This window comes from Lepidothrix coronata, unplaced genomic scaffold (genome assembly GCF_001604755.1).
Source record: "Lepidothrix coronata isolate B3197 unplaced genomic scaffold, Lepidothrix_coronata-1.0 Scaffold42, whole genome shotgun sequence".
In the NCBI taxonomy this organism is placed as follows: domain Eukaryota; kingdom Metazoa; phylum Chordata; class Aves; order Passeriformes; family Pipridae; genus Lepidothrix; species Lepidothrix coronata.
Genome location: NW_016690222.1, coordinates 4080479 through 4107296, shown reverse-complemented (window position 1 = coordinate 4107296; position 26818 = coordinate 4080479). Strand labels below are relative to the sequence as shown.

Here is a 26818-nt window from a genome sequence, read left to right as displayed (position 1 = left end):
ATGTTCCAAATCGTCCTTACAAACAAAACCAATGCAAATTTAAAGCACAAAGAGAGTTCTTCCTTGTCCTAATCAAGTTATGTGGTTTCCATTTTTAAATAATATAGTTGGACTTCTTCTAATCAACATTTTTTGACTGTTTGGTTGGGGTTTTTCAATAGATGGCATCTCTTTATCCTGACACAATCATTACCATACAGAACTGTTATTGAGAAGCCGAGTCAAGCTCATCAGCTTCACCTTCTTCTCTGCGTGTCACTGAGGATGAAAGCACACACTTTGTTTTCTTAAAAATCTCATACTAACAGTTTTTTCAAGACCAATACATTACCGATTGCTTCTCAAAAAATGTCTGCACTAATGAAAACCCATTAGACTAAGTTCATGTTTATTTTTAGGCAAATGCTACCATTAGAGGTCAAAGTCACGACATTTTCTTCATTCCTTTTCCTTTTGGGGCAATTTCCTGCAGCTGATTAGCCTGAACATCATTTTCCAGAAAACAGACCCCAGGAGGCTTAACAGTGAACCATGGCTTAATGTAAAAAAATACATATTTATAAAGGCTGCCATTTGACAAGGCATTTTAGCACATAACTAATTTAGCTTTCTTACTATAAGATATTTACATAAGTAGCTGAAGTGAATTAAGTGGGATTACTCAAAGTTAGACACACATTTAAATAACTTGCTGAATCACAAGTCAAGTCTACAGAATTTTCATTAAATAAATGCTCCTTCATTGCACAGGTAAATAATTATCAATGGTCAAATAACTAGTGTAGCTTGTTGATGTACAAGAGTTCACAATTTGTAGACATGAACATGCACATCATAGAATGGTTTGGGTTGGAAGGGACCTTAAAGATTGTCCAGTTCCAACTCCCCTGCCATGGGCAGGGTCATCTTACACTAGGCCATGTTGCTCAAAGCCCCATCCAAACAGGCCTTGAACACTCCCATAGATGAGGCATCCACAGTTTCTCTTGGCAACCTGTTCCAGTGTCTCACCACTCTCACAGTAAAGAATTTCTTCCTAATACCCAATCTAAACCTACCCTCTTTCAGTTTAGAGCCCTTACCCCTTGTCCTATCCCTACATGCCCTTGTAAAAAGTTCTCCTTCAGCTCTCTTGCAGGCACCCTTTAGATATTGGAAGGCTGCTATAAGGTCTCCCCAGAGCCTTCACTTCTCCAGGACCAGTTTTTAAAACTAATTTCAGGAAGGAATGAAGATCAAATGTGCTGAATTTTAACTCGTTCACTCTTAGAAAAACCACATGATGTACAGCCATGCAGTGAATTTAAAAGATCTGAAGGTGATACATAATCAAAGATGCAGCAAGCCATTCATTATTCCAGGTATAATGACACAGAATGCAAGATACAGAAAATTTCTTCTAGAAAATACAAGATGGAAAACTGATAATATGAGCCTTGTCTATTTTTTTCATCTCATGAGTAATACAGTCTGCTAGTAAAACATCACTCCCAGATCATGTCACTAAGGGATGTGTTGTCAGGTTAGGGGAGCCTCTATCACATCACAAATAACAGAAGGGCCACCTAAGCAGCAGGACTCACAGGCAGATCTGCCACCAATTCGCTCATCAGAGTAACAAGGACATTTTAAGCATTGTTCATCTGTTTTCTTACTGTTAAAACAAGAATATTGACATTGTTTCTTTTCAAAAACCTAAATGTAAGGAGTGCTGTTTTGGGAAATGTCCACTTTTAAAGGTGAATTAGGAAAAAAAAGAAACATTAAAAATAAACTAACACTTGCATCTAGTTGCACACAACCACATGTTCTCCAAGAGTTGACATTCACTTATTCCTTTTTTATTTATTTTTCTTTTCTCCCCCACTTAATTTTTTTTTTCCCCTTTAACAGCAGGATGCTTCAAGTTCTCTCTTAACCAAGGAGGTACTGCCCAGCCATCCTCCAAACTGATCTTGTGTCTCTGGTATCCGTGTTACTGACCAATTCGGTGTCTGCACCAGGACCACATACCAAGTCTGCCATACCAATCTTTCGTGCAGTGTAAGTTATGTCCTGGTCTGTTCAATGCGGTACCCAGAATTTTTATTCAACTTGTTCCACATGCTCATTTTTATTTATACAGTGCCAGACTACAAAAGTCTCTGTATAGATTAGTACCACTCCTTCAAAAGGAAAAAAAATCAGAGTATGTAACACAACTGTTCATCCACTGCTAGCTCTATGAAACATTTGGAAAACACAGGAAGTGCATACTTAAAAATATCGTTCATAAGAAAACGCCCCCAATGTAAGCCTCATATTTCTACAGATAGCATCAATATGAATTTCTTTCATTTTCAATTAAGAATAATAATATTAACAAAGCAAATATTAATAAAACAAGTATTTAATAATTGTCTTCATTGTTTCTTCTGCTATAATTTCTTTTTCAGTTTCTGTACTTTCTTTTACAGTAACAGGAAAATTTTTTAACATCTTACTGGGGAGCAAATTCTGTTCTCAGATCTACACAAAACAGTGCGCTGCTTCAATGCTCTGCTCTCCATAGCAATTCAAAAGTCACATGGGCATGAAAATCTGTATCCTTCATCAGTGAGTGCTTCATATACATGGTATACAGTACCAATATCACTCTGGACAGCTATGGAGAACAGGATGCTTCAGCTTTGACTGAAAAAACTAAATAACTGATCACTAACCGAAAACCTGCCATGTTAATACTGCACATGTTTACCCTACTCTCAATAGCATACTCTCAGTTAAATACAAGATTTTCAGCTTTTAAGATCCATTCTTCACACAGTTAAAGCTGTGATTTAGGAAAGTAGGTGCATGTACAGACCACTCAACAAGATGCAAGTGCAGAAAAAAAAGAATTCTGCAAATACAACAAATTAAGGGAAGGAAAAAACACTGCTCAAACTCATGAGGTAAGTAGGTTTTGCACAGTGTAGCTACAGCTAATCAAAGCAACTGCAAATCTGCAACCATTTGAAGAATAAGACTCATAGAAAGTTGTTGTGCAAAGGACACTGAGGCAAACTTACATGCAGAATATTTACTCTGTCATGCTAAATAATTAAGATCAGAGTGTAATGGTAAGTGAATGAGACGTGGTGGGATATTGCAGATTAGGTCTAAGTCAAGAGAAAAATTATTGAGGACGTGGTTGCTGAAAAGTAATCACCAAGGCCTTGGTTAAGCCTTAGAAGTTACAAACCACCTCACTTTGGGCTGTCAGCTCCTGCTGACCAGCAGCACCAGCTGCTCCACATCATCCCAGACTGCTGCAAGCAGCTACTGAAAGGATGAGTTTGAAGGAACCAGACTAAAAGCAGAAGCACAAATATACGTGTTTCTGAACACACTTAGGGCAGAGGGGGCTGGGGACAGGGACAGCTTTTACATTTATGCTTCAGGTAGTACAGCCTAACAAATTAAACACACTTTTTCCCTCTGAAAGCCTACAATTCCCCTTCCTATTCATAAGCTGGTTTGTGGCTTCTATTTACAAGTCCACTAGTCCAGACCAGACTACCATATCTATGCTATTCATACACACAGATCACATACACACACTGCTGGGAGCAGCTCAAGTCCTGAAATAATTAGTGAATAACACTTTACAAGCATGATCAAGTTATTCCCTTCAGCATTTTTTTCCATCAAGTAAAACCTTTAATGGGATTGAGGTTTTTACTACTTCTGAACCATAATCAGCAATGGCTCGTCCAACTTTCACTGAAACATCATGCAAGTTAGTTACCCGGCCTTCGTAATATAAATTTCAGTTTAAACACATGTCTGTACTTGAGTAGTCATTAAAGATCCTGTCTGGCTTAAAATAAAAGAAAAATGAAAATAATAAAACCCACTATCAAATTGAAATTTGAATTGACTATCAAATAAAGGAATCATTTGCTGCTTCAGAGAGAAGGGAGAGCAAGAAACTTTTAAGGAAATGTGGTGGTGTGCGTGCACGGTACCAATGTCCTGAAGAGAGTGCACAGACAGTTGTTTATGTTTATAAATTGTGTGATATATCTTCTGTTAAAAAGAATGAAAATAAATTCACACACTAAGATATATTTAAAGCATGTGAAAATACTTATTTGCTAGCTAATGTGCCTTCCTCATAAGAGGATCTCTAAAGCACCTTCTTGATTTTTGAATTTTAAAATGAAATATGAAAAGGAAAATAATATGAAACTTAAAGCCTAGTTAAACAATACTCTAGGGAAAAACAATGGCACTGTATTTGGGCATTTATACTGCTGTGATGAGCTTATACTTTCAAGCTGATAGTGAAGAATGGTTAGTGCCTATTTAACTTTTGGCTCACAACAATATCATCATAGGCTAAATCACAATACATTTTCATGCATATTCATATACCTATTTTCCTTATTTTTTTTCTTCCTCTCCCCACAAGAATACAAATAGTCTAAAGAAAGGAGTTAAAGCAAACACAAAGAAATCAATCTAACCAGTAAATACTGAGTCCACTTCAGTTAAGTTACTTAAGCACTCATGACTCCCCTTGTTATCAATGGGTTAAGCATCTAGGTACCCTTGCTTTCCATCCCTTCATTTTTAAAGCAGTGGGATTTTCTGTCGTTCACATATATGTGCGCGCGTGTGCATGTATGTGTACGTATATATAAGACTGCTGGTTAACCTTAATTCTTTAACTATCCTTCCTGACACTTCGGAGGCCATCATTTGGAAAGGGAAAACTCGCAATACCCAAGCATTTTCTTTATTTCCTTTTTTAACAGGCTGCACTAACTCTTTATTACTGTTGACCAAAACACCACTTGAAGGAGCAGGTTTTTCGTAGCAAGCATGGAATTACAATTATAGATGACAAACTAGTAAGGCACTGGGCATCTGCCAGCCACCACAATAGAACACATCTGCCACTGCTGGGACCAACAAGCACAGCTGACATACCCTTGACTTTAGCATAACTTTTGCTTCTGGTATTGAAAGAGGGGGACACTAATTTTATGTGAAAAGTATTGCTGTTAGAAGATAATATCCTGGGCACATTAAAAGCCCACTTCTACTCTGCTACAAATATACTACATATGCTTTCGGCCTCTCTCAGACTAGGGGCTCACCACTATATCACTTCTCAATCAGTATCATCATAACTCCTGCAAGAACACAGATAAAGAAAGGTCTCTAAAGAAACTGAGTTATTTAACGTTATGTAACAAAAAAATTCCTTTCATTTTACCTCAAATATTCTCAACTTGGATGTAATTCCCTCCAGTAGTTTAACATCTTTGGAAATTTTGAGCTTTAACTTGTCCCAGTGTCCCTGCAGATGCTTGAACTCCTGAGTGTAGATGTTTTTTATATCCGAAGCAGCATGTTTCTCCAAAGCTTTTGTTTCTTCAGCAAGTTTATCTACCCTGGGCTTCTGGGCTTCCAGTGTCTCACAAAGTGCCTACAACAAAGAAAAAAGAAAAAACGTGTCCTTCCAGTATTAGCCATACAACAGGTACGCACATACAAATGCAAGTACTTCAAAAGTTTCATTGTGCAGTGACTCAGCACATAGATTCAGTGAAGAGTTATATTCCAGTTACTGTAGTTATTGCAGCAAAGATGTTGAAACAACCTTTTAAGTAGAAAAATCTTCATCTGTTCAACTGGTGCAGCAGCAGAGACTACAGAAGGGATAGCAAAGCTTGGCCATGTAGCTAAACAAGCCCAGGTATCTACACCTCTCCTGCGCTGTACAATACTGTCACGCAAGTTAACAAAGCAATGGCTATGCTACGCTGAAGTCATAAAAGAAACCTCGATGTAAGTGTACCAGGACTTCAGTATTTTTATTCCACCCACAGGTGTTTGTTTCTTTAAAAGAAAACAAACAAACAGGCTGAGAGTGTTCTTCCAAGTTTTGTAAAGTAAAATACAATATCTAGCTGCAAAGAAAGCCCTAGATACTAGAGTTCTGAAAACTACTTTTCCAGCTGGAATACAGGGAGGATACAAACTGAATATATTCACTGTGATATTGCTGATAGAAACAATCTCTTGATCTGAAAGAGCTAATTTACTAATATTACAAAAATAAAAACCAGCTGAAGGTATAAGTCATGAAAAATACTGCCATTTCATTGAATTGGTCATTTTTGTTATTCAGCTTAAATTTGCTTAAGAGAAATTTGGAATGAACACATGAAAGGATTATTAATTTAATTCATTTAATTTTGCTAGTATATGCATTTTATGTGTACATGTGGAATGTGTGCATATACATTTTCCTGTATTTTTACTGAGGAAGAATTTTTTTATAAGTTTATGTTCTCAGATTTACTTTCTATTTATCCTTTCCCTGTAAAGTGTACCATTTCTTCTAAGAGGAGAGGTAGTGAGGTAGAAATGAGACTGAGAAGAGGGATGTCTTTCAGCAAACAAGAGCTTTCTGTGCAAGGGACCACAGACTGAGCAAATCTCTCCCTGCCTCGGGTCTATGCCTGAAGCACTTATCAGCGCCTGCTACAGTGCAGAAGCCGAACAATCCCAAGGTCCACAAGCAGCTCATCATCTACAGTTTGTTCCTATTTCCTGTCACAGTCCTTAAAGCTCCCACACTAGCATAGTATGTCCTTTTGGGTTAATTAGTTCTCTGAAGAAAAGGGGGAGGTGAAATTTGGGCAGAAGCAGGAAAAGATAAGCCTTGAAAGACTTAATGCCATTGCAATTCAGGTAGCATATGGACCAGAAAATCTCTGCCGACTTTTAACAATACAGAAGGAACGCTAAAGAGAAAACACAAGAATCAAAACTTATTTTAATCTGCTAGCTCAAAAAAACCAAAGCACTAACACCTTTGTTTACACGACTTCTAAAAATGATCACTTTCTGCTAAACAGATAAGGATATAATCAGACAGGGCCTCTCCCCACCCATCATCCAGAGCTCAAGAGCTCCTTCAAAGTCACCTGAAGCCCCTCTTATGCGATCACAGAAGGAAAAAAAAAAAAATATCAGTCTTCCGAATTAAGCATGATTCCACAAAAGCAGTGAGGAATGGTGAAGGAGACAGGAAAGTAGTTGTCCATAGGGTTTTTTGGGGAAAAAAAATATAAAATAGAAAAAGTATTAGAGATGCACAATTATCTCCCCGTAGAGAGCTCCACCTCTGCCCCAGTAACTGACATTTACAAAGCAACTGTCATCCATAGATTTTTCCCCTACTTTATAGGCTCACAATAGGAAACAAAATATTGTTTCTACTACACAGAATTTATGTATCAATTACCTTTATGGCTCACAGTTTCCCTTTGAAAGGCAATCTAGAGGCCAGAGAAGTACAGTTACTGTCTCCAAACATCCAACCAGGATGAAGTGGGATTGCTTTAACCAGCTGACCCTCAGACACAGTTCAGGCAGGCAGGCACCTCACATCTGGATGGGCTTTAACCAGTGCTTGGAGGGGAGGGTTACAAGGCTGCACACCATTGTAGGAGTCAGATTACAGGAAAAATGCTGGATGAGGCATCATGGGAAATGAAGTCCATATGTACTCCCATGTACATGAGTAATGAGGTACCCCTGGTGATTAGTCAGGGGAGTCACGTGTTACTTTGAACCCACATATATAAGGTGTTGTTTCATTTGAATAAAGAGGATTTGGCTGAGAACCCCCAAACTAGCCAGGTCTATGTGGTTTGTATTATATTAATACTCCACACACCATGGCCTATGCAGAATGGCAGAGGCAGGGAGCCCGCACTGCCACATGGAGGGACATGGCCTCTCCAGGACAGCAAGCCCGAGCAGGCCAGGCACAGGTATGGCTGTGGTGCATAGGAGCGGCAAAGGAGCAACTCAGCGGCAAAGGAGCAGACCTTGGATCAAGTCACAAACCTGATCCAACCAAGCCTCTAGAAGAGAGATACTTTTGTGGCCTTAACAACTGTTTTGGGACTGGTGAGCACAAGACATACATGCACACCAGAGTGCCTGGAGAAGTCACCAAGGCTATCTGAGGTCCTCTTCCCCCAGTTAAGCATCTCAGTTCTCACCCTGTCTCCTGGCACAGGCAGCAAGGGAAGCTGTGAAGTCTGTAAGCTCAGGGATAGCCAGCCCTTGGCTGGACATGTCCCTCGCCAGCCTGTGGTAACCCAGCTTTCAACAAGGCACCTCCAGAAGTGTCTTCCACACACCACTACCTGACCAACATCTCTCTGAGCAACATTAGTTACCCCACTGAAAGCAAGGCAGGAGAACAGAAGATGACCATAGTTGAGTTAGCAAATTCCTCACTTCACTGTGAAGGTGAGTTACCTTTGCCTGCTGCAGGGCCTTCTCAACTTTACTGGGTTCGCTCAGTTCACCGGCAATGGACTGCTGCTTCCCCTCCAGCTCGCTCAGTGTGTCCTTCAGCCGCTGCAGGGACTCCACATACTCCTGGCTTGGCTGGTTTTCTGTCTCTGGTACCACAGAAAAGAGTAATGGAACAAAATACAAGGTAAAGAAACAGATGCAAGACACAAATAATAGGAGATGCGAACATAATCAGCCTTCCAAGAGCTAAAAAAACTCTTCTGCTGATAACAATATTTTTCCTTTAAAAATATTAAATATATATATTATGTACAAATATGTGTTATATAGAATAAAATAAGAAATATGACAACCTCCAAAAACATTTATACACTCTACCCCATTTTCAGAATTTTTCTTATACACCTAAGCACCTAAATCTGTTGGGGTCAGTGGGGTCATGGAATCGATAGTATTTTGACGTTTACATGTCTCGACCCCCCACAATTTAGTATTTTTCATTTTTAGAACTTTTAGATCTATCTCTTATTTGTCTGCAAATGTACACAAAGATATCTACTATACATAGAAAACAAAGTATAACACATATAATAGCAATATAGTACATAGCAAGTAAAATATACACACTATATATAGTAACTATATAAGCTAGTATTTAGATAGATATATATACACACACATACACAAAATACATATTAGTGTAATAGTAGGGTTTGTGTTTTCGTGGCTTTTTACATTTTTTGTATATATATATATATGTACACACACAAAACATATAAAAATAGCAGCTTTTAGCCTGTTGTCAGAACAGAGACACTACCTAGGAAGAGTGGAAAGAGAATTAAAGTTTGGATGGAGTATCTACTTCCAATCTTCAACTGCTTCTCAAAATTTGTTCAAGCCAGCCCTCTGTGGAATCCCAGGCAGGAGACAGCACCTCATTATGGCATTTCAGAATGAAAACAACAGATTTGGACAACTGCTGCAAATAGGATTTCGCCTGTAAGACCTGTACTGTGGTATGCACATTCTCTGCCCTTGGATTCCTAGGCAATTTTGCTACTACCACAAAGTAAAAATTAATCTAACCCGTGTTCTCACTCACCAGGTACCTTTTAAACAGCTTACTGTCAGAACTGTCCTACCGTTTATAAAAATGAGTCAACATTTTTAGAGAGAATCAGAGTTATCTAGCTTCCTTTTCTCAAAAATCCAGGATCAATTTAAAGGGGATAAAAAAAATTCAATAAAAAGCAGATAGGTGTACTGTTACTAAACTACAGCAAATCCTGGAGAAGAAGAAAATAGTTAAAATAGCCTCACACTGACAAAAAATTGAGTCACAATTGCCATTAAAAAAATGCCCATAGAGATGAGACTGCGTAGCAGTCCATGAGGGATTTTTAAGAAGCTCAAAGAAGAGCCATGAAAGGAGCTGTTCTTCTGTCAGTCAAAGTCTACCAAGTTTACAAATGTGCAAGTGACACCACCAGCTTTCTCTACCAGTTATATAGCTCTGGAAGGTCTTTTACCTTGCAGCAATTCAAACCATGCTGAAAACTGAAACCCTGAACTGACATTTCCCTCTGCACTTCAGCAATATAATTTCACTGCAGGTTGTCTCATTCAAAAAAATACACAAGTACAAATTTAACATATTAAAATACGTAAGATGTTTTTACCAAGCAATAACTGCTTCAAGTATACTGATAACACCTCAACTGATGTCTGGCATGAAAAAATAAGCAGTCTTTTTGTTACATGGTGTATAATTACCAAAATACACAATATCAATAAAATTATTCAAAAGTACATGAACTCAAAACAGCTATAAAATAATCATTCATCACAGTAAGAATGAAAGCATACTCTTGTAACTTGAACGTGGCAGACAGATACATTATTCACAGTTTTCTGCATGGTTATAATTGAAGCACGCAGGCCTGGTGCAATACTAAATTGTTGGGCCATCTATATAGTGTAACTGAGACTATTTTTATTACACACAGGATAAAGGGTTAATGCTCTTCCATTTGGAGTTGCTAATAAAACACCTCCTCGAATTCCTCCAAAATAAAAACCAAGGGAAAAAAAAAAATCTTCTTATAGGTCTGTGCTCTTGCTATTTAGTTTAATATATTACCAGAACTACATATTTTGTGTGTTACATTTAAAATCATTTAGAAACCAGCATGACTGGTTTGAATATTCACAATGAAATTTTTAATGTAACAAAAGCCCAAGTAGAAACTGCCTGAAAACCAAGCCAGATTCCAAATCACTTCAAAGATGAAATTTGCAAAAGGAATTATGTATGACTCATGTGCTCAAAGCTATGAAAAAGAATAAATTTCACATGCGCACTTCCATTTTAAAGGTCCTTCTAATCTCCCATTTTTCATGTCTAGTATTATTATTTATTTCTGTAAGTGTCAGAGAGACATTGATTTTCAAACTATATTATCCACCTTAAATATGTCTTGTTAATTCCTTAAATGAAGTTTCAGGAATGTCACATCCTTCCATAATCGCTTTTAACACGATGGAACAATGTATTTTAAAGTGTGCGCAGAGGAGGCCATAAAAATATACTTTCCCTTGATAAAATAATTTTGTCAGTTTGACCCAAAGCTAAGAAGAATCAATACAAAAACTCTACTAGAATCCAAAGAGTTCTCAGTCAGCTCAAAAAAAACAAAAAAAAAAAAATCAGAACACAGGTAAGCAGGAGGCGTTATGTTTAAAAAAAAAAATTATTACATTTTTTTTTTTTACCTTTTTTCAGCTGTTGGTGATGTTCCTCTAGTTTCTGACAAGTCAACTTGAAGTGATCAAGAAAACCATTCAAATTCTCCTGAATGAAACTTGAAGGCATGGGCTGAGAGGTGAGTGCCTTGCAGGTGGCTTTCAGATGTTCCAGCCGTGGACTCAGGCTTACCAGATGCGTTAACTCCCGCTGTGAAAGATTGAAACCAAGACCCAAACTCATAGTTGCCTTGTTAACAGAAAGATTTTAGTAGAGCTACTGCAGCACAGATCTTCCACATTACTAGGGCAACAACATTCAAGTATTCCTGATACACAGGTACCAAAATCTTCCAGTCAAATCAGGCGCCCTGCATGCCTTAGAAACTGAATTACCTTACTGACTAGGCTAAGCTTCTCTGGGGCATCCTGTGCTTCTGACACCTTCCAAGCAAAATTAACAAGTTTTGCCAGACTTACCTGACATAAGTCTTTCCGGACTGCTGAGGGTTGGGATGCTGAAGAAGCATCATTTTTAAGCCAGTCATCCTTCTCAATTAATGTCTTCTCAAGCTCATTTATTTCCTTCAAATAAGCATTTATTTCTTCCTGGTACTTTATCTTTCTGGCCGCTTCTTCTAGATTTTGAACCATGTCTTTCCACCCCGACAATATTTTCTCCATCATAGTTTTTATATCCACTGTAGGAAGTCCTTCTAAAAAGATTACATAAATTATTACTATATTAACTGCAACACATTTTGATTAACAGACATTTAAACCTTCTCTTCAAATACAGGTGCATATTTGCATTAATATGCAAAATGCTTTGATTCCAAGTCCACTATCTATAAATCTATACTTATTACTTAACAGTGCTTCAGCTTTATATTTCCACGTTAATAGTAAAATGAAGAGTGAGATATTCCACTCCCATTTTGAGGAAAGACACATGGAGGGGTTTTTTTGCTGCACTGCTTTAGCACAAATGGAGTCCAATGCTCTTGTTAGGGCAGCCAAGCTTCTACAAGAGCACTTGAAAACTCTGCTCCATAGATCCTGCCCGTGCTTCACACACTGACCATCTGCTTGGCACACCTACAACACAGCAGCACAGCAGCTGCAGCCAGTCACACAAAAGGAGTATGCACACAACAGCCAGTCACTGCCATTACGGGCTGTAGATTGGTTATTTTCTATGTATTCCAACATTTAAGATGACAAACAAAAAGGAATTTCTCTATCTTACTTTTTGCTGATGCAAAGCAGCTTTTCAACTATGCATTTTTTTATTATAGTCAACAGACACTGGTTTCATAGTCATGACCTATCAAAGCTGAAGGGGTTTGTAGAAGAGNCACAGAAGTTTTGAGAAACCTGGGTTGCAGGGGAAAGATACCAAGGAACACTGTGGTTTATTACAATCCAGAGAGAGGAAGGAAGGATTTTTGTCCACGTTTGGAAACAACGAACAGATAAAAATTTTTACAACTCCAACTCCAGGTCAAATCAGTGGCTTTCAGCCATCAGCTTCAGTGCAATGGCACCCACTGTAAAAAGCCTCAGTTGTAGTAGGCTAGGAGGAGAGGACTGGAGATGCTTAGCAAATTGGGGCATATATGCAAAGAGTCTGACTGGAAAAATGTGACTGTTAAGAAATCTAATGGAAATCAGCATTTTCCAAAAGGAATGCTGGTCAGTGTGCAGGACAGTGACACCATCCTGTCAGCTGTCTACCAGTCATAGCAACTTCACCAGAAGTCAAGCATATAGCAGATATAAAAGACTGTCTCTAGATGATATATACATCTCTTTTATGGTGATCACATTTCACTGATGGAGTTTTGTCTCTATGAAACAAGATTTTGGCAAGGCTTTAAGATTCAACTTTCACGGATGTTAATTATAAGATCCCATGGATAAGTGTTTTAATTGACAATCAGTTTCTCAATCATGTAGACATCTCTCGTCTTTGAGCCACAAATTGTGACTGTATCATCAAAACATATTGAGTTTTTTCCTTCCCTCAAAAGCATGTAACTGCCATTGTTACTAAAATAGAAATAATTTCTTAAAATAATTCTTAAAAGACTGCAAATGAGCACATGCACATTAAAGAAGAATAATAATGCTTTTCTATAAGCTTTAATGAAAACAAAACACACAGCTAACTAGTAACAGTAACAATGACCAGTGTCTCTGAAGGAAAATAAATGGAGGGAGAGGAAGAGAATATATTGTGATGCTTAACTAGAGATAACATTTCAATATTATTTCCCAGCAACTCAACTGATTAAATCACAAAACAGAAAAATCTTCAAGTTGCTTACCCTTTCCCATTTGATCCAAAAGAACATGTCCACTTCGTTTCAGTTCATCTAACTTTTGGCTTTTTTCAACTCTTTCTTTTTCAATCACCTTTAAAATGAAACACAAAAGAATAGTTTCAGTGAGCATTATTTTTCCTGACTTCCCTCTTTCCCCCAGTAACATGTATTTTCCCACTACTACCCAAAACACATCCAGTTTTCTTGAATACAGCATCTTCTAGGATTCCTGTTAGTTCTGTTTGTTCAGAAAACAAATGCCAAAGGAATTAGTTCTCACAAGTATCAAGCAAGAAAGAGAAGGTACAACAGCACCAGGAATAAAATATTGTTAAAAGGGTTGCTGGTCCTGCAATGTAAAATAAGATATTGGGACAAGAGCTGAAACAAATCACTTGTGATCAAAAATTGTAATTCTTTAATGCAAAATAGTGGAGAAAAGACCTTTTTTTTAGTAGTCCTTTCACCTCCACAGTCTCTGAGATTTCCAGTAGAAGGGAATAACCTGTTCCCTAGACTCTCAGAAGCTCTAGTGCTTCACTCTCCTTCACAAAGATATGGTGAAGGAAATTCTATATGACTACCAAGATTTTTAAAGGAATAAGTTCTTCACTCAAGTCATACATATTGGTATATATTGCTGTGTGAGTTAATAGTTAGAATACATCCACAGAGGAAAGGTAAGTTCCTTCGCCACCAAGCCACAACTTCAGTATCCTCTGTGATTACAAAGATTCTCCAAACAAAAAATCTTTTTGGAACTCCTGTCAAAGGTCATTACTCTGGTTTAGATTTGCTACAGTAAATTCAGAAGCGTGCGTTTATTTGCACAGCTGGGAAGAACAAACACTCTTCTACCCACTTACAGCCCAATCATTTAAAAACAGCTGTTCATGGGAACCCGGTGTTCATCTTGGAGCCTTTCTAATAAACGGCTTATAAACATTCATAAAGATCTATAAATAAACTATTGGGAGGGTTGTTTTGGTTTTTATTTTCAACAGTGCTCTCATTCCAAACATTCCTACTGGCACCATTTTGTACTACAGCACTAAGGAGGAGATTCCTTATAGATATTTTTAAGTATTGTTTTTGAATTCAAAAGCAGCTTCAGGTCCTGCTAAAGCTCCAGTAAGCCTTCATTAACAAAGCATGCTCAAGGACCAAAAAAACGCAAGAATACGTTCCCGAAACAGAAGGAATATAAGATAAAATGGCTATTTCATGGCTCCCACAGGATTCTGTAAAATTATGTATTCTGTCTGGTAGGTCGGCAATACTGTACACAAGTTGTAACTATCATGTTTTCTCCAAAATTAATAGAGGAAACATGTCGAAACATTATAACAACACACCACTTTGGACCCTGGGTGGTACAGTGCGTGAGTAGTGTCACAGCATGACTCACTGAGTCTCTGAGCACACCACTGCCCTACCTCTGCCAAAATTATAAAAGTACTGTCAATCAACACCATTTCCGACTGTGAAACATGAAACCAAAATGTTATTTAGTGTAAAAGATAATAATCCTGAAGACAGACACTTTTCAGAGCTCCAAAGTAGACATCAGTAATATACGTTTTTAAAATTTCCTGTGGATTATGCAACCCAACACCAGCAAAAAAAGCGTGTCCAGCTGGTCAGAGATATCCATGTATGTCCAGTTCTGAAACTATTTAACTAAAGGACTTAATCCCCTCAAAGCATGTGGATCAGCCCAGCTGACAGCCAGCTTAGATAGAGAGGATACTATTCACTGAAACACTCTCTATCTCCCCATTTTACCTTCAACTTTTCTTTCATGCTTGAAGTCTCTCTCATCTTCTTGTATTCTTTGATGTCTGCTGCCTCAATGGCAGATTTTGATTTTGAAATCCAGTTCAAGAGCTCCGCACTTTCAGCATCAAACCTGGTTTAAAAGGTCAGACAAGGGTTTGGTTTCTTGGGGTTTTTTTTCCCCCCATTCAGTCATTCTGTCTTGAATATCAGAAGTCTTAAAGTTCAGCACATTATTCCATCCTAAAACAGCAAGACTGCACACAAAATTCATGCTTCTTATATTACTACTCACAGGAAGTAGGGCAGAGACAGACTTTCAAAAACCTACTATCATAAAAATTATGCCCATGGTATTAGCCTTTGGGAATAAATTAGGAATGCATTTATTTCTCATTTTTTATACATAGCTTCATGCAAACTATAACTGTTTCTTTTAATATGTCACGAAACAGATCTCTCAATGTCGAGTATCTTGAAAGTAATAAACTGAACCTCAGGAACAAGACAAATAAGAATTACAGTTCTAAGTTTCAAAGAAGTCTGCAACACTATTTAGTCTGAAGGAAAAGCTAGCAGCTTAAGCACTCATGGCAGTGACAGTGGACAAGTCCTTTTGCACACTTAGCTGACTAAAGATTAGCTTATAGCTTAATGTTTTTGGCTACAGTGGACATGTCTATACTAACATAACTTTCTTAAGCCTGAAACCTCTAAGTTTCAACTGCCATCACCAAAAGAAACCAAATCAACTTTCAAATTAACCAATACTGTATAGAACTTAAGAGGAGGACAGATATACTGTACATACCACAAGCCAGGCCATATTACTGTTATACTAAACAGTGTAAATCCTAACATGGAATAACAGCATCCCAATAAATGCGAAGTCACTGTCCTTCACTCAAAGTTTTCCCGGAAAAACCAGCAAAATTCTACTTACTGGTCATTTCTTGGTTTCAACATAAGTAAATGGAATAATGTAAAAGCATCAGAGAGTTTAAACTATTTTTACTGACCCTTTCTTTAATGCAGTTTGAACTCAAAGAAAATAGATGACAGATAAATCACTTTTGCTTTCAAAATCTAATATAGTTTTCACAGCTCGTGATACAGAGAACAAGACTGATGGTTTGCTGACTGCTTTACTGCCCTGGGACACTCAGATGCACACAACACCCCCACCAGGGCTCAGAGGATCTGACCAGTGTCCTCAAGAGGGTCTGGGAAGGTTGCTCACCTCTCCAAACCTCTATTCCTCCTCCAGAAAAAAAACGAAGATAACTCTTTTTCACTGTGCAAACACACATCACCTAGCATAGCAACCCCCCACTCTTGACGCAGCCCTCTATCCTTGCCCTAAACAGCCTGCCAAAGATTTAAACTAGTGACACCTCAAAGAAGGTGCTCATTTTCTCAGCCAAGCACAAAGAGCAAAATGTTGAGTATACGGCATTTACTTCCTTAATTTATCTTGAAACAATTCCTTTAGTTTTAGGTGTGCTATTTATGAATTCAACACAAGTTACTAAATATTGGTTAACCTAGAGGAGAATAGGCTCCAGGGAAACCTTATAGCAGCTTTCCAATACTGAAAGAAAATTGGGGAGGGACTATCAGGAATTGTATTGATAGAACAAGGACTAAATGTTTTCAACTGAAAGAGTATATTTCGATTACATATAAGGAAGAAATTCTTCAGTATGAGAGACACTGGCGATTGTCTTCAGTGATGAGACACTGGAACAAACTGCCCAGAGAAGCTGTAGATGCCACATCCCTGGAAGTGTTCCACGTCAGATTGCATGGGGCTCCAAACAACCTGGTCTGGTGGAAGGTGCCTCTGCCCATAGCAGGGGAGTTGGAATGAGATGATCTTTAAGGTCCCTTCAAGCCCAAACCGTTCTATGAATCTACATATGCAAATCAGCCAGCCACCCCAGAAATACTTGTCAAAGAAGGCATCATTGTAATATTATTATTATTACTACATACCAGGGAGATAGAATAGATTTCTGAGCCTTTTTTTTGTGCAGTTTCTCCCACTTCTCTTGTATATTTATGGTAATTATAAACAAATAGTAAATCAAAATACTTAGCACTTTCACAACACTTTTTAACCAAAGATGAGCCAAAGATGAGAAGATGTTTTTACAAAAAGAAGTAAATATAATTAATTCTATCTTCCCAGTAAAGGAGCTGAGGTATAAAGGGCTGAAGACCTGCTTCCATGAGAAACAAAACACACCCATGTCCCTTGGAAGTTAATGGAAGGTACAGGTTTTCTGTTGCTCTGAAAACAAGGCTGTACACAACACTTCCTTCACGTTCACAGAACTGTTCGGGTTGGAAGGACCTCTGGAGATCATCTAGTCCAACCCCCAAACCCAACCTCACAAGTGCAATTTAAGTATTGCTCACTTGCATAAAAGAAGAATCAAAAGCCAAGACAGAGAGTCTACGTAGTACCTAATGAGCGAGCAAAAATGGTAGTGACATATACTTACTTTTTCTTTGCTTCACTGTCCCCTGGAATTTGCCTTTTCCTTGGGAGTGGTGGCGGGGGCAACTCCTGCCTGGACTGTTCCTTCAATGGTGTTGCTTCTGCAGCAGTCTTCTGTGAAACCTGTGACATTCCTACACTTCCTACAGCTTGAGTTACCTACACAAAATAATTTAGGAAAAGGATCACATAACATTTGTAACACAAGCTGAATTGCTTTTTCTTAGTTTCTTTTATTCATCAGTCATAAAAGCCCATTCATTCACTCCTCCAAATGACCTGCTGTCATGAAGCACACCTTTATCATAGATGCACTCCACAGAAAAATTTCATTATTCTCATTTTACAGATGGAAACCAAGCATCAATACTCTCAGTTCAACTAGAATTTCATACCAGTCGAAATGAACCATAATCAATAAAAAAAGGATTATATCTATTTTTCTTCAAAATTTCAAGGTACCTGAGGTCTATTAACACACAACTCCATATTTTGTATTCATATCTCATAAAACCAAGCCTAGATCTCATAAGGATCTAGGTGAATTTGACCTAAAAACTCACTCATGTCAATAGAAACCTTCCATGTTCCTTAAGGGGTTATAAAGTAAGATGCAAGGGAATCAACCTGTAAGTTCTAAGTATGTGCTTGATATTTAAGGGGAGTGAAAGGATAAAGACAAGATTTGGTATTTCCTAGTGCTTTGACTCAAACACAAGAACAAACTATAGCCACATGGCTGAAATAAACCCCTTCTCAGACTGCACAACTCATTCACTATACACTAAATGGACCGTGAATCAGTGCCATGGCTTTCATCATAACGACATATTAATATCAGATAAAAAGGTACATGAGTTATAAAACTGTCAAATAAAATTTTCACAGAAACCAATGGAGTTCTGTCTAAATAAAAACATTACCAAGCACTCAAAACACTAAAATAAACATTTAACAATCCAGCTTGGCTATCATGGTTACACATCAAACAAACAACTACTCTATTTTCAACAGATGAGAAATCATACTCACAGAGCATAAATGCTTGTATGACTCCCATTTATTTATCTATTCTGGGTTTTCCCTTTGTTTTCTTTTAGTATCAGATTTAATCCATTCCCAGCACTCTTATAATGTTTAAAGGCATTTGCATTGATTGATAATACATGGCAAGCCTGCTTTACTCATCAGAAAAATGAAGCTTAATCTGTGTGAGAAAGGAGTAATAGTACTAGTCAGGTTAACAACTTGGGCTTTCGAAGACCAAAAAATGTTGACAGATCTGACAGCAGATAAAGTCAGCCTCATGTGAAAAAACACTCACCTACCTCTCTAGCCTAACGCCAAGAACTCTCCGACACAGTATCAGCAAAGTTTGCACACATACAGTCATCTAAAAAGCTAACAAGTAATAAAGCCCTGTTAAGTACCTGGTTAGAGTAATCCTCTAGCTTCTGAACCAAACTGTCCCACCTCTGAGTTAGTTCTTCTTGATCCTGATCAATTTTGCTGGATGCTCTGTCATTCCCAAGGATTTGGGCCACCTCCTGACCTAGCTCATTCAGCTGGTCTAGTGTTTGACGTTTCATACCCATGTCCTCTTTCAAAATCTGAAATTAAAAGCAAACATTAAAAGATGACATCAAGTATTCTGCTACCCCTTAGCTTTTAAATTCCCTCTCTGGTAGGTGAAGGGTGTTGTGGGGGTGGTGAGGGAGGTGAAAAATGTACTACCTGAGTCAAATGAACAGTTCTCTCATGTAAAAACAGCCCTAACAGACACTCTTTTTAAAGAGCACATCCTTGAAACAGCTTCTAGAGCAACCAGCAGTATCTTGAGTAACAAATTATTAGTTCATGCTCCAATGAAATAAAAAACAAACCACACTGCAAACCTACACTTTGGAAAACACAGCTGACTGGTGGTCTGCAAAAAAATACAAATTCCGTCAATCATCTAGGATAGCTGTTACAAAGTTTGGCACACCAACCTGGAACAGCCATAGAATAGGTAGTACCAATTTTTTTTAATTCACGTGAAAGAATCCGGCAGGAGAGAATGTTGCCTGGCTTCCAAAGTGTCATGCATTCACAGCTCCTACTAGGGTCAAACTGGTAATTTGTCATTCATTTAGTTAATGAGGTTTGATGGGACAGTGATAGTGATACTCACTGCTAGTTTTCGAACATTCACACTCAGGTCTGTTTGATCTTTAAAGTTGCTTGTCTGGACCTTACTCAAAGCCTCTTCTTTCTCAATTAACCAAGCTTTCAATAAGCACTGCAAATTGTAAGAAAAATAGCACAAGAAAATATCAAGTTTGTCAAACAGCTATTGACAACTCCTTCTTTAAGATCTTTGCATTCAAGGCACAATTCTACAGTCTTTATACGCAGGAATTTCAGTTGACTTCAATAATAGATAAAATGGGACAAAAATATCAGATTAGGGAATGAAGTAATACTTTCCAACAAAACAATTTCAACAAAATCATTTCTCAATTTATCAGAGCACATTTCCACCAAAGATATTTATAGCAAACAGACATCCATCCTAAAGCTGACATAGGATTTCATCAAAATGGCATGTACATTTTCTGTTTTCCACCCTTCTTCCTCCATGACTCAAACCCAGTTGTTACAAGTATTTTCTCACAGAAGCTACACCGCTGGTAATTCAAAATTCTTTTAGTCCAGGCAGTCGATCAAAGATGCTAATTAGTCACCTCCCTGTCTATGGTACCTACTTTTAATTGCAAAATAACTTCAGCAAATACTATTTCATTAACTACGGAAAGCTAGAGTGGTCTGCTCTGAATAGTTCTAACTCAGGGATCTTGAACTTCTTCCGTTTTTTTCCTAGGAAATCTGTCCCGGGTCTCACTCTGCTTCAGTCATATAGCACTCCTATGGTAACACCAGCAATAACTGGCATCAAGTATCAGGAAAGATTTTATAGAGAATATATTATGTTGCAACATATTACTGCTGCTGCTGCACAGCAGTTTCCATGGACTAGAATGCCCAGTTCTCAGTTGCATAGCCACTGGTGCACTGCTGTTCCTCTGTGTTTAAAAATAAATCATACAGCAAGGCAGACCTTTTTGTTCTTTGAACAACACAGTTTACAAGAGCCACTAGGCTCCTCAGTCTAGCTGTATACTTTTGTCATTGTCCCAGAACTTACTACAGCAACCTGTGGGCCAAAGGGTTAAGGCAATTTATATTTCCAATGTAAACCAATATGCAAAAAGTACAGACAGAAAATACAATGGTGGTGGAAATGCCATAAGGCTGTGAGAAACAAAATTATAACATCACATACTCCATGGAAAAATCATGCTGGCATCCCAGCCAACATATTTTATGCATAAGAGGAGCTTAAAAACCCTTCAGTGTATTCAGTTAATTTCTGCTAAGCCAGCAGTCAAAGGCAACTCTCCCTAGAAAACTGAAACATAATTATCACAGTGCTAAGAAGTATCTGACATCTGGCACCAATTGAGGAATTTGTTTCCTGAGTGGTAAGAATTGTGGTTTCCAAAAGCTTTCTAGGTAGCCACATAAAGGCTGATGCATCACTGTTGCTCATCTCTTCGTATGTTTGGCCATAATGGAAAATGCTAGTACCTAAATGTTTTAGCTACTTTTCTGTTAAAGTATTTGTATTCAGTTTTTGAGTAGTTTCAAACTATAATTTTTGTAAGTCACTTGATCATTCTTAAGGACAAAGAACTGTAATTCAAACCTCTTAGTAACAAATGCCTTGTTCAGTTGAACAATGAATGCAAACATAGGCTAAATCTAAACCAACTAAAACAAACTTGTATTTCTTCATTATTCACTGACATTCTACATTAAACACATCCATTGTTTCACTTTTACACAGCAACATAATTATATACAAATTAAAAAAAGTTGAATGCAAAAGCAACTCCAACAGAAGATGACATTTTTAACAGTACTGTAAGAGCCAATGAGTGGCCAATTTTCCCTATAAAAATATAAGGGTGGAAGAGGACAGAAATATGTTCACATAGAGTCACCAAAACTAAGAGCACTTGGAAGTTCATACTTCGACATACACAGCAAGGATTTTGGGGTAATTGTTATTTCTCAACTCAGAGTTACCATGACCAAGAGTTGCAAAAAAATGTTAGCACACAATTTTCTGGATATACATGCACAGATGACAAAGCAGTATTTCAAAGAAATATATATAAACAGATACTTGGCATGGGATAAACCAAAATTTTAACCTTGGGTCCATATCAACAAGGTCACATGAGTTAGAAATTCAGCTTATCAATATACTACAAACAGATACGGGAGGGGTCACGGAGAAACACATAAGCAACCCCAAAACCCACAGACAAAAACATCCTTGTCAAAGAAACCAGGCTGCAACTGATACCAACAGCTTATCAGCACTGTTCAACTTCTTTTAAGTGTCTACACAATCTGAGTGTACTGCTGTTTAAACAATAGCTTATAGTAATAAATATCATCATTTAAGGGGGAAAAAAACCAATTTCAGTAAAACCTTCAAACAAAAAAACCCATCAACTATTTTAAACTGTAGCATCAGGCATGCAAACCTAGCACACATAGTTGTGTTAACACACTTTTATGCCATCAGTTACTTTGTGTTTGAGCAGTATTTATTATATATGTAAAATACATGATATCAAAGCAAGAGAACACTCACAGTTCTTGACAATTCAACTGTTCAGCTGAACCCAGCAAAATGAAACAAGCTGCATGCTTCATTATATTGACCAAATGCTTGATGCTAATGATTTTGAAAATAGTTATCTATTGATTAGCTGATTGCACAGTCGTGTATGTGTATCCATGTTGGAAGCACATATACCTTAATCAGGAAAATTTCTGTAATTACAAAACCACCAGATACTTAGAGAACTCATTGTAATTTTGCTATCATGGATATTCACACTTCTTGGCCATTTTGCAAGATTCCTTATAAAATAATTTCCAAGGTGTTATAAACTTTCTTTCTTAAAACTTTGGAAAATACTTCTCTTGCACTTCAGAGCTATTCTAATCCTCAAAAAACAGTGGGAACCCAAACAATAACAAAGCCTAGCTTTTCAAGGTTTTTTTTCCCCACCCTAGTCAGGGGCTTGATTGTTTGTTTGGGTTTCTTTGGATGGTTGTTTTTTCCCTTCCACAAATCAACTGGTCAACCCTGAGTAACTGAACAGCTACCAACCTGTTCTTCCAGCAACTCTTGCCATAAAAGCTGAATTTCTTGCAGCTTGACCCGTCGATCCTCAGTCCAACGACAAACTGCTGTCCACCGCTCACCAAGTTTCTACAAAAGCAGGAAATGCTCGTGAATGATCACAAACCTCAAAAAGAAACTCTAAAACCAGATACTCAAAAAAAATTTCTACTTCACATTAACCTCTTCCTTCATTATATCTACCTCCTTGTCAGTTACTGCTATCACCGTATTGCACAGAACTGGAGATTAACACTTTCAAAAACATTCACTTATGGCCTTACCTCTGCTCTTGCTGAAGTCAGTGAGCTATTTGATTGACTTCAAAGGGAGCAAACAAAGTAGCACGAATTCTGTTTGAATAAATTCTGTCCCACACTCACTGTACCTCAGGTTACAGTCCTAACTTCTGATAAAAACAGGAAAATACTTCACATGATACTCCCTAGATAAATCATGTTCATATCTTTAAATATTTTTCCTATCAGATTTTAACTTCCTAATAAAAATTACTTATACGAAATAAGAGTTGCACTATGCATCTATGTAGTAAGGATATACTACAAAAGTATCTAAGTCATTGGGAATGCAAATAGGAATTGAGCTTGTAAGTCACCAAAGCACTTTTGTAGGTTTTAGCTTGAGCTAATTTAATAATTTTTTAAATTAGTATTACTTCATAAAAAAATAATTTAAATTACTTTCTACAATAAATTGTCTTTAAACACAAAACCACTAATTAACAATTATACGGAGAGATTTTAAGTAACTGTTACCACAGTTAAAAAAAGAAGGCTCTACCATTTTACCTGCAATTGTTCTTCCAGAATAGCTGTTGCACTTTCCCCACTGTTTTCATCGACAATGACAACCATGTGCGTTAGGGAGTTCACCTTCACCTGTTCTGCCTCTAGATCACTCTGCAGGCTCTATAAGAACAAAACAGAGGTTACCAACTTTGAATACATTTGCTAATCTGCTCTTTTGGCCACACGGACTATCACAACTGCTGTGGCAAAGGAAGAACTTCAGATTCAACAGTAAAGCACAAAATCACTGCACAGTTTAAGTAAATATAAGCAAAAGGCTGCTAGAAATGAACCCAAAACCATTCTGTTGAAATACTGGTAAACATGGGAGTGCTTTAAGCTGTATGCACCATACTTGACTAGGAGAATCATGACAACTGCACTGACTTTCTATATATCTAATGTTATAGGTTGGAGAGCTTAAGTGTTTCTATACAAAGCTGTTATTGTTAATAAGCAAGTACCATAGGGCATGCCAAACAGGGAAAAATCACTAAGAACATTCATCTGTTAAGAGCTGACAATATAATTCCCATAAATACCAACAGTGTAATAATTGATCATGATGTTCAAAGACAATAGTTAAGAACTGCAGAAAACGTGCAGTTCTGATTAGTTTAAAACAATATGAAGATTTAAATATTCATACAATAAAATTATAGAATAACAAATTCCATGGTTAAAGCCTACCTCCAAAATATTTCTGCAAGATCAATAAACCTTTACAGTACTATAAATGTCACTTTTCATCCCTGCATATCCTAAGCTACTCCATGAACAACATGCCTCAAACTTCCCAGACTTTGAAGACAAAAGAATGAAAATGTGGGACAGAAAACTACACAGACCAAAAATAGTCCACTGTTCTTGTTCTGTGAGGTATGTCCCATGCTGGGAAGAAGGTCAAACCTCAGCACTAAGCACAAAAACTAAAGCTGCAACCACGACAAATATCAAAAAGGACATCTTTCTCCTTCACATCTCTTCCTTATTATTGCAGGATAAAAAGGTTAGACTTGCATCCAAAAACTCGAGAGACAAACTACTTCCAAAATATTATGCACATCGGAGAGCAGTGTCTATGCACGCCTTTAGGATGCAATTCCTATAAAAGCAGGGACTGGAATCACTGACTTGGAAAGCCCTTCCTGATACCACATTAATCTGCAAGTCTCAAGCATGCCTGCCAGTCACTAAGGGCAAGTTTGTCCACAGTATATACATAGTACATACTGTTCCTCACACCAACAATTTACCGGGAGAGGTCTTTGTCTCTGCACAAAGTAAGGGTAACAATTTTCCCTACAGGTTTCACTTCCTTCATGAAGCAAATATAATAGTCAGCAGTGCCCAAGCCTTCAGTTAAGACTTCCAATTCCTTTCTACCCCATCATCCTCCTTTTCCAAACACCAAATGCAGCCATGTATGACTTCTGACACAATCAAGTTTCTCAGCTAAGGAACCCACAGTGTACATATCTTTCAGATACTTCTCCCATACATATTACATAGCAGACAAGAAGGTTTACCTTATGTTCTTCCAGCTGTTTTTGAAGGGACACCAAATCCTCCGCTAAGAGCTGAGATTCCAGCTTCTGAATGCGTTCTTCTGTGACTGTCAGCCAGTCAGATAGCTGCTGCAACTGCTGCTTCTGGAGCTCCATCAGCATGTCATGTAGGCTGCAGGGGGAAGCACAGACTGAGTTATTTCAGAAACAGCTTTCCCAGGAAAGAAACTAAATTCCATTTCATATAGGAAAGCAGCAAGGCCATTCATAAAACAGTTACCTAGCGCCAAATAAACTGTTCAGCATTAAGCTAAGGAACACATTTCAGTATTCTTGTTTCCTTCTCTCTTTCTCAACAAAAAAGTTCATGAACTATGCAATTTATATCAGTGATTGTTTCTTCCATCAGGGATTTGCTGCTAACAAAGCCTCTGCTGAGAGTCACAACAGCTCTTATCTTGGTAACCCATATGCAGAAAAAAATTCTTCTGAATGGTTTTTAGCTGTGTAAATACCCATAGCTATCCACATCCACTTTATAGAGAAACTTACATGTGTTTTTAATACTCTTTCAGTAGTTTATGTAACTACTGCATTTAGATACCACATATTTAGTCTGGCACATCTACATAGCATAACAGTCTCAAAGTGTTTACATTATTAAAAAAAACCCACCCCAACCAGTTAAAGTCATTCCTTTTGTTTCACCTTGGAAAGTATGAAGGTGGATTTCATGTCACAAACTGAAGTGTTAATTCTAAAAAACATTCTTACAAACAGATGCAAACCGACTTCTCCAAGGCATAGCAAGCACCAGAAGTCGGTGTGTGCCTCTAGAAGAGGTTATGTGCCACAACTCACCGGGACTGCCTGTCCATGCTCTCCACCCTGAGTTCCTCCCAGCGGGAGTTCAGCAGCAGCATTTGTTCCTGAATCTCAAACTCCTCTTCAGGTGACAGATTTCCCTGGGCCACCAGTTGGTTTCCAGCCTGCAGAACACTGCCAACACTGCTCTGGTGCGCAGTCAGTTCCATCATAAACCCCTGAAAATAGTACAAGCAGAGATATCAGCACGGGGTCCTACAGGAGTTTATGAATTCGTAAATATCCTAAAAAACTGTCATGCTTGAAACATTGCTGCAGAATGAGCTGGTACTATCAAACACACAAACACCATAGACCTGTTCCTCTCTTTGACAAAAGATTTTCCATGAGCTACAAAAAGTCTGGAGCCAGTAAAACAGAATAAATTGAGAAAAAAAAGCTGACCACCTCAATGAAAGATCTGTTTGGTAGAAGACAGCCTTTGAACAAACTCACCAAGAATATGAAACAAACTTACTTATGGACAACAGAACATAAAATCTAAAATGTATTGTAGGAAAGCAATTAGAACCCTATCAGTTACTAACACTCAAAAATTCATATATTTACTATAAAGCTAGAACACCTCTTCCTTTGGTTCATGGCTTTAGAACTATAGCACAAGGAAGAAATTCCTCATATTGATCAGCATTCAGATTTTATATGTTATTGTATACAGTAAGCTGACACTGGAGAAAACTAAAACATCTAACATGACACTTTAAACT

General features: G+C 37.8%; 1 protein-coding gene across 4 annotated transcripts in view; it reads right to left on the bottom strand.

Moving 5' to 3' along the window:
• The window catches only part of UTRN (utrophin), a 368451-nt gene that overhangs the window by 256852 nt on the left and 84781 nt on the right, over positions 1 to 26818 (bottom strand). For 3 of the 4 annotated variants that reach the window (XM_017813718.1, XM_017813716.1, XM_017813719.1), the window contains 13 exons: positions 26088 to 26269; positions 25248 to 25398; positions 23719 to 23838; positions 22898 to 22999; positions 19838 to 19945; positions 19095 to 19274; positions 17669 to 17823; positions 15171 to 15294; positions 13389 to 13476; positions 11539 to 11774; positions 11089 to 11269; positions 8314 to 8459; positions 5246 to 5458 (listed from right to left, as the gene is read on the bottom strand). In XM_017813718.1, coding sequence (XP_017669207.1) covers positions 5246 to 5458; positions 8314 to 8459; positions 11089 to 11269; positions 11539 to 11774; positions 13389 to 13476; positions 15171 to 15294; positions 17669 to 17823; positions 19095 to 19274; positions 19838 to 19945; positions 22898 to 22999; positions 23719 to 23838; positions 25248 to 25398; positions 26088 to 26269 — 1986 coding nt within the window. The remainder of the gene's footprint in view (positions 1 to 5245; positions 5459 to 8313; positions 8460 to 11088; positions 11270 to 11538; positions 11775 to 13388; positions 13477 to 15170; positions 15295 to 17668; positions 17824 to 19094; positions 19275 to 19837; positions 19946 to 22897; positions 23000 to 23718; positions 23839 to 25247; positions 25399 to 26087; positions 26270 to 26818) is intronic. The other variant, XM_017813717.1, reaches the window with a different exon arrangement.